This window comes from Abramis brama (genome assembly GCF_963993115.1).
Source record: "Abramis brama genome assembly, chromosome: 21".
Lineage (NCBI taxonomy): Eukaryota > Metazoa > Chordata > Actinopteri > Cypriniformes > Leuciscidae > Abramis > Abramis brama.
Window position 1 is genome coordinate 7,010,063 of NC_139983.1, and position 8,795 is coordinate 7,018,857.

At 40.0% G+C, this 8,795-nt stretch overlaps 2 protein-coding genes across 3 annotated transcripts; one reads left to right on the top strand and one right to left on the bottom strand.

The window, feature by feature from the left end:
- Positions 1-1,936: 1,936 nt before the first annotated feature.
- Positions 1,937-6,984, top strand: LOC311072257 (uncharacterized protein; the record flags this gene model as incomplete). Of its 2 annotated transcripts, XM_084097126.1 has the most annotated exons (11): positions 1,937-2,344; positions 2,812-2,932; positions 3,269-3,494; positions 3,599-3,875; positions 4,017-4,194; positions 4,301-4,377; positions 4,545-4,725; positions 4,951-5,199; positions 5,376-5,547; positions 6,437-6,585; positions 6,806-6,984. In XM_084097126.1, the coding sequence occupies exons 1-11, from the start codon at positions 2,006-2,008 to the stop codon at positions 6,982-6,984; spliced, it is 2,148 nt and encodes a 715-aa protein (XP_083953252.1). In that variant the 5' UTR covers positions 1,937-2,005. The 2 variants fall into 2 exon arrangements, with proteins under 2 accessions (XP_083953252.1, XP_083953253.1); XM_084097127.1 differs by lacking the exons at positions 6,437-6,585; positions 6,806-6,984 and adding an exon at positions 5,755-5,866.
- Positions 6,985-7,201: 217 nt separating this feature from the next.
- On the bottom strand, positions 7,202-7,998 carry LOC311072258 (uncharacterized protein; the record flags this gene model as incomplete). The annotated part of the gene is made up of 2 exons (XM_084097128.1): positions 7,202-7,728; positions 7,875-7,998. The coding sequence occupies 2 exons, from the start codon at positions 7,996-7,998 to the stop codon at positions 7,202-7,204; spliced, it is 651 nt and encodes a 216-aa protein (XP_083953254.1).
- Between the last annotated feature and the right edge of the window lie 797 nt (positions 7,999-8,795).

Sequence of the window (8,795 nt, forward strand, 5' to 3'; positions counted from 1 at the left end):
TTGGGTGTCGGGAGCCACCCTTAGAGGGGGGGATTCTGTCACGTTTTGGGTTTGTTCTTGTCATGTTTCTGTGTCATGTCTTGTTTCCATGTCTGTCATGTGATTCCCTGTTTGTCATGTGATCCTGCCATGTCTTGTCATTGGTTAATTGTCTGATCATTGTTCACAGGTGTCCCTTGTTTTATCATTAGTCTGTGTATTTAAGCCCTCATGTTTGCCATATGTCTTTGTCAAGTATTGTTTCCTGTAGTTCTGCTGTAGTGCAAGTTTCATGTTCATGCCACGGTTTTTGTTTTCATGCCACGTCATGTTTTTGTTTCATGTTTTGTTTTGTTTCAAATAAACTGCACTTGGGTTCTCATTTACAACTTGCCTCCAGTGGATCCCTTATTACATGCAGTCAGAATTCATAACCTTCATAACGTGTCGCTATAGCAACTAAAATTCGAATCACTTGCATACACATACACATGCACGCGCACACGAATCTGATTTATTAAATAGTTACATATTTAATGTTGACGTTTTCTTTAATATGAGATTCATTCTTTCATACCAGTTTTATTATTAAAATCCGTGGAAAATGTGCACAAAAAGGCACAAGGGAGAATAAATCTGACATCTTTAAACTGTCTAGATTAATTCAATTTGCCCGTTTCCGCCATCAAGGCCAATCAGCTTTCAGTATCACTAATGCGTCATCAAACCGGTTAGTTGTAGTGGTGAAGACATCCAAATTATTGTTGAATTCTCTATTAAAATTGTTCACAATTGCTACCCAGTTAACTAAACTTGCTAAATTTTCTCTGCAAGTGAACGCCGTCTTGTGGTGCCATCTCAAAGAGGCACAAATTCACGGACCTTCACCTGGACTGTTCCCTGCATAGCACTTGCATATTGTTGTCCTATTGTTAGTTTAACTGCTTCTATTGTTCTCATTTGTAAGTCGCTTTGGATAAAAGCATCTGCTAAATGAATAAATGTAAATGTATTAATAGTTTTCCCTGCATGTGTTCCTTTTGTCATTAGTTTGAAGAGACAATCATGTGTTTTGGGACTGTGTGAATTGCAAAGTATTTTGGGTGGACTTTTCAAACTTTGTTAAAAGGTATCTATCTGTATCTATCTTATTTTTTAGATAGTACCTATTACTAGATACTAGTATTTATTCAATATATACTAGTACTTATTAATTAGATACTAGTAGCCTACTTATTCATTAGATACTAGTACCTATTAATTAGATACTAGTACTTATTCATTAGCTACTAGTACTTATTCAATAGATACTAGTACTTATTTATTAGACACTAGTATCTTTTGTAATTGTTACTAGTAACTATTCTTATTTTACTAGTCACAGCTGCTTTTTTACTCGTCTTATGTTATGACTAGTCAGAATGGCCACTGGAGAGTTCAATTAAAAATCTTCCTAGTAAAATAAAAAATCTTACTAGTAACATTTGGAATAAATACTAGTATCTAATAAATAGGTACTAGTATCTGAATAAGTACTAGTATCTATTGAATAAGTACTATTGAATAAATACTAGTATCTAATAAATAGGTACTAGTATCTGAATAAGTACTAGTATCTATTGAATAAGCACTAGTATCTAATAAATAAGAACTAGTACCAATTTAATAGGCACTAGAATCTAATGAATAACTACTAGTATCTTTTAAAAAGGTACTAGTAGGCTATCTAAAGAATAGGCACTAGTATCTAATGAATAAACACTAGTACTTAATGGAATAGATACTAGTGTCTAAAAAATAAGTACTAGTAGCATAAAAATAGAGACTAGTGGGTTTTAAAGATTAAATGTTAAAACGGCTTGCCATACACAGCTAGCACAATGCAGAGCTGTCTAGCGTGCTGATTGGCTGGGCTGAGGGAACTGCACGAACCTATGGCGAAGCGGTGAGGAAGTGCGATCCTATCAGGACGATTCCTGCGTCGCACGTGCCGAAGCGCGCCACAACAATGGTCATATAATGGTACATGCACTTTTACAAGTTGATTGTACTGAAATGTGTGTTGATACGCTGGAGCAGAATGGCGTCTAAGCGATTGTGGTGTTCTGTTCTTGGGTGTAATAATGAACACAGCAGTCATTATGATGTCCCTAAACCCGAACCGCTGAGGACGCAGTGGCTGAGTTTTGTATTCAAAGGGCAGATTCCCCACGATCTGCGTCAGTACTTTCATGTTTGCGCGAATCATTTCTCACCAGACTGCTTTATAAACGAGGGTCAGTATAAAGCTGGTTTTGCTAAGAAGCTGCTCCTGAAAAAGGGATCAGTACCAACTATTCGTGTTCCTGCTGCACCTCCCGAAAAAGTGAGTGTAACGTTTTACTTTTATTAACCTTTATATTAATCTTTGCAAATCGCTAGCACGCGTTACGATGAATGCGGCTAAGGTTTACACTCAGGGTACATTACGGCATGTTTTCTATGTACGACGTTCTCAAAATAATTCATAATCCCACGTTTATAATGAACAACGCGTTATGGTTATTGTGTTATTACAAACTGTGTACGCAGGTGTTAAAGTTAACGTGGTAATACTACACTAAGCTTACTTTTGTAGATTGTTTATAACAGTGTCTGTTACTGATTAAGAAGTAATGTAAAAAAAAAAACAGTTATAACTGCATGAAGATGAATGGTAACACAATACCTGCAAAATACTGTTTACATCCTGCAAATGCATATGATTCAAGACTATAAATACTCTAATTGATGTTTTTCAATATTACGCCGGAATAAGTTATGTTATCTGATCACTTATTTGCTTTTGTATAGGCAAGCACATCTGAAAAATTGGACATGGTGCAACATGTGGCCAGCCAAAAGAAACTGTGCACAGTTGGCACCCAGACCCAGCTCTCAATGAAAACTGTACTTCCGCAATACAAAAGCACAGGTTTGCTGATCCAGATCTTATATAGTGTGAAGTCATATATTCAGTTTTTGTGGTATTGTCATTAATTATATATATATATATATATATATATATATATATATATATATATATATATATATATATAAGAGTTCAGATGCAAAAGCCTCTAAGTGCCATCTGAAATTTTCTTCTGAAATTATCATTTTTATCAAGCTCGTATATTTAAGTTCAGTAATTTCACTTAAAAGCCAATGAAAATGACCTATTAATTGTCATTTAAGTGAAATATTTATATTTATATATATTTATTTTTTTATATTACTCCACAGTATTAAAATGTCAACTATTATGTAACAGGCACACAGACAACTATGTTATACCCAGATATTGGTGTTGGCCAGTCAATACCACTGCCATCATTAACACCAATAAAGAGGCCAAATAAGAGATCTCGCTTGGAGCTAGAGGAGGAAGAGGAGGACCCTTCTGGAGCCAGCTCAAGTATGAATGTGGAAGAGCCTATGGATTCCACATATGATCCAGCAGACTTTGTCACAACCTTGACTGAGCCAACAGATGTGAAGTTAGTGACAAGACTATTTTTTTGTTAAATGTTGCAATCAGTTCGATTGTATAAATTTTGTGGAATTTGGAAATTATTTAAGTAACTCTTTATTATTCTAATAGATTTGAGTCTTCAAAGCCGGTTCACAAGACAGCGACTTACATTGTTTTTGAAAACTGCCTGCTGGAGCTCTTTGAGCAGTGCCCTGTGTGTCAACGTGTTACCAATGTACAGAGAAAAGTATTTGGCACATTCCTCTCTGTGGAACAACGCTGCCCACACTGTGACTTCTTCAGGAAATGGAATAGTCAGCCAATTATACAAAGCACTCCTGCAGGGAACCTCCAGCTTTCTGTTGCAGTGTATGCCAATGGTGCCTCTTTCTTCAAAGTTAAACAGGTAGGTTGGTGAGGATTTTACTGTCTAGCCTATAATTTACTATTGCAAGTAATATCACAAAGATCAACCCTGAACATAAATAAATGAACATACTGTCCCTGAAGTCATGCTAAATGAAGGAATCATCTTTTCTGACCTTAGATATTCCAGGCAATGAAACTGAAAATGATCCACTACACCACCTTTCGAATTCATGCCCGGAGGTACATACAGCCTGCAATTGTACATAGCTGGAAGACGGCACAGGATGGCATGTTGCAGCAGCTCGGACAGCAGCAGAACATTGTCCTGGGCGGAGACATGAGGGCAGATTCACCAGGTACTAAATGCTGAACAACTGTTACATATTACTGTGAAAGCAAAACATGGTAATACTAATAAATACCGAATGTATTACAAAGTAAACATTAATTTTCTACGTAAAGGTCCTTCAGCCAAGTTTGGAAGTTACTCAGTGATGGACCTAAGGACCAGCACTATTATTGATCTGCAACTAGTTCAGGTGAGTCTAACATTACAGACTTATGCAAGATGTAATGCATATGCAATGTAACAAAGTAAATGTACAGAAAAAAAGGCACAGGGATTTTTTTTTTTTACTGTGTAGCTATTGCTAACATAACAGGCATTGACAACAATTGTCATGTATGCCCTTTATTTTGTAATCAGAGTAATGAAGTTGGAGGGAGCAACAACATGGAGAAAGAGGGTCTGAGGAGGAGCCTTGATCTCTTGAGGGCACACGGTGTGAATTTTGACAGCATTGTTACAGACCGGCACCCTCAAATACAAAAATACCTGCGGGAGGCCAACATCACACAGTATTACGATGTATGGCACATTGAAAAAGGTATTAGCTCCTGTCTGAATATGTGTTGTTTATGTGCCTAATGACTGTCATAGTCTCACAGACTGGTTATTTTTTAAACAGATCAGTAAAATTTTATTACAAAACATTATGATACAAAACCATACCTTGGACCAGAACTTCCTTTTTATTATATTGTGTTCAATAAACACACTGTATCTTTCTGCATGGCTGAATTATAGTTTGTTTGTTTGTTTATATTATTAGGAGTATCAAAGAAACTGCTGAGGATTGCTCAGGACAAAGACAGTGAAAAACTGCAGAAGTGGTATCGCAGTATAAAAAACCACATATATTGGACAGCAGCTTCTTCTTCATCAGGGCCAGAGCGAGTGGCAAAGTGGACATCAATTCTTAATCATATCCAAGACATGCACACACATGATGATCCCGTTTTCCCACAGTGTTTGCATCTGCGACGCAATACAACGGACAAGAGCAAGTGGTTGAGAGCAGGTGTGTTTACCCTATTAGCAGTGTCAATATAACTCATGTGTCTATGTGCATACGACAGACATAATTTTGTTTTTTTCTTAAATTATGTATGTATGTATGTTTGTTTGTTTTTTTGTTTTTTTTATTATTTACTTGTTTTTAAATATAAAGTTTAATAAGTTCCACTTTCCCACCAGGAACAACTGCCTTCTCTCGATTAGAGAAGATCCTAAGAAACAAGAGGATTCTGAAGGATGTTGAAAAACATAGCCCTCACCATCAGACCTCATCACTGGAGGCGTTCCACAGCATAATTCTGCACTTTGCACCAAAGAATGTTGTCTTTTCTTTCCTGGGAATGTTATGCAGGTAATTCAATATAATTGGGAAAGGAGTGTATACTAGGGCTGTCAATCTTCCTCTATAATACTATTCGAATTCTATTCCTTATTTTATTTAATATTCGAATAATATTCGAATATTAAATGCTCAAATTCATCCTATTATTAATATTTCCGACATTACAGTCTTATGGATCGCCAATGTGTGATGTTGATCAGTCTCATATCTTCACAGATAAACCGTCAGTTTGTCTGTTATCGCCGTTTGGCGGACAGCTGGTAAGCCCCGTGATGAGGAGAGAGGCTGAAAATAAGTAATTCTTGCCTCTTTTAGCGGCGGTTCCTCGGACAGATCGCCGAGCTTGTCAGGTTGTATGTTGTCATAAAAAATAACGTACATTTTTCTCTCCGTTTTGGCCTTCCGTCCACAATGAGACAGCGTTTTTATTAATGAAAACGCACTCCAAAGTGGATACATTTGAAAACGCCGTTTTCACGTTGTAGTGTGGACTGTGAATCAAATTGTTAGGAGTGGTGATCTCCGTTTCCATGGAGACATTGCTCTCTGCGATTTTTGACAGTATTGTTATGATGATACAGCGTGGATAACGTGCACAATTGTGTTACGATTCAAAAACTTTATTGTTCATCAGATGAAACAAAAGCATTTAATTTTCACATGCATGTAAGCCAAGGCGGCGAGAAAGGCAAGATTGCATTTTTTTTTTTTATATATACATAAAAAAGCAATATTCGAATAGGAACTTCAGCATTCGAATAGTATTGATTTTTTTTTTTTTTTTATATTTGAGTTGTATTCGAATTTCGGAATTCGTTCCGACAGCCCTAGTGTATACACATTTTCAAACACGCAAGTGTGACCTAAGTAATGTTTAACCATTATTTCTTCTCTATAGACTCTACCTGGCAGCCCTACATTTTAATGAGAATGCTGGCCGTCCCCAAGCCACGACAGCAGCTGGAGAGCCACTATTTAAGGTAGTTTTCCCAAAATACAAGAAAGGACAATGCTCTGCAAAGCCAGTGAAAGTAGAACCAACCTTCCGTGAGTGTAACAACTTTTATTTAAATGCAAAATAGTCGTTGTATGTACAGACATAATATCATAAGCTGAACATAAATTTTTTATTTATTTATTTTATTTTTAAACAAGACACCTTATATGCAATTTTATATACAAAACCATGTAGCCACAACACTAAGTGAGCAACACAACTTCAGAGTAAGCTGAAAATAACAACAAATTATTATTTTTATTTGTACAGAGTATGTGGACAACCTGTTGGAACTTATCTTTGAGAATATTGTTGTGGACCCAACCCCTTATATGGACGATATCCTGAAGATCTCCATACCTGAGGATCTCACGTCCCAGTTTGACAAACCAGACAAACAGGAATTGATAGACAGCTACGTGTCTAGGTTTAATCAAGGGCTGGTCTGAACCCTTTATATTGTCATTGAGCATTAGGGAACTCTGCCCTTATTCATCACACCACACACAGGAGGGCAGCACAACCCTGATTCTCCAGCACGGTGGGCGCCGTCCTCCTCGTCGTCGTAGTCGCCGCTGTCGTCCGCGTGCGCCTGGCTCGGCTCCTCCCTCAGCTTGAGACGGTGTTTGCACATCAACCTCTTGGTCAACAGGGTGTAATGGAAGTTCATGCCGCACACTTGCCTGGCGTAGCTGCCGTACCCTCTCTTCTCCAGGTAGTACTCTGGCGGTGCGGGGCAGTTGGTGTTTTGGGGCAGCGGATCAATGCCTTCATCACGCCGACCGGGCGCCAGAAGAAGGCAGGGGTGGTGAAGAAGGAGAGCATGTTGGGCACAGCTCCCTTGACGGCCATAGGAGGTGGGGGCGGGTGGAACTCCATCTTCTCCTTAAAGAGCTTCCTCTCGGCCATCTCTCCCCTGACATTCTTGTACTTGGACGCCCTCTCAAACAGCCCGTAGGTCTCGTTGATCTTCAGCCACTTGATGTTCGCAAGGGCTATACCAAGGGCTTGGGCGGATTCAGGCGGCTGCTCCCAGAACTTCTGCCAGCCCTCCAGCACGACGCCACCGGGTTCCGAGGTCTCTCGGAGGGGCGAGGGTCCGGGCCTGTCATCCTGGCACACAGAGCTGGCGAGGTCTCCCCAGGTGGTCAGCTGCGTGCTGACCGACGCCTCGGACCTGTCCTGGACACTCTCTGAAGAGGAGAACACCACAAAAATGTATCAACTGCATTGCTCGATACATACTGATGAATTTCACGTGGCACAAACACAAGTCCTAGCAGCTCCACAGCATACTACAAAGTCATTTCATGTTCATTTCAGCATAATACTACTATACCTGCAGCAGCCAACAACTCGGCATCGCTGGCGTAGTTGGGATCCTGCTGAGAGAGGTCGGGGACGGTCGGAGGAGCCCGGTCTTTCTTCGATTGCACTTTCTGCAGAAAATAAAACACAACCATAAAATAATCTCATAAAATAATACTTTTACTAATACTGGTTACTGCTTAACATCAATTACTCAGGTCTAAAAGGTAACTGAGTTTATCTTACCTTCAACCTCCTGTCAAGGGGCCATGTGACAGGAGGGAACTCTCTGGCGTACTCGAGCAGTCGCTCCTTCTGCCACTTCAGCAGCTCGTTCTGCTCTCCCTGCTGGCAGTACTGGAACAGCAACCACACCAGCCAGCCGACATCGTTTTCTAGAAGCCACCTGAAGGTCTGACCTGCGTACTTCCCGAACACGATGACCAGCTGACCTTTCCACAGCTCACCCCCGGACCTCTTGGCAGCCACCTCTGCTGTCTTGGGATCCAGCCATGTAGGGTCAACAACAGTGCTGGGGGCCTCTGCCACAGACTTTGCTGCCTCTGTACACTGCAGCCTGGCCTCTCCTTGCCGGTACAAAACGATGTTGGGGTACTGGTGTTGCTGTTGATGGCTAACCAGCGATGATTTGGTGGTCAAGCTCTTCCTGCAGACATCACAGTCAAAGGTCTCCCTGGCAACGGCATGGATCTTCAGATGCCTCGTCAGGTTGGACTTTTCAGTGAAAGTCTTGCCGCACACGCTGCACCGATGTCTAGGCTTCTCCATGTGTCATCTGGTACAGTAAAACATGAATAAATGAGTAAAACTAAAAGCAGATGAGGGCTTAAATACATTTTTAGAGACCCTGCAGCCCTCCTAAAAGTAGTAACCAAAAACAGCCCATTCATTCATCACCTTGTTTTTAGCATGCAAATCGCGGTTGACATGT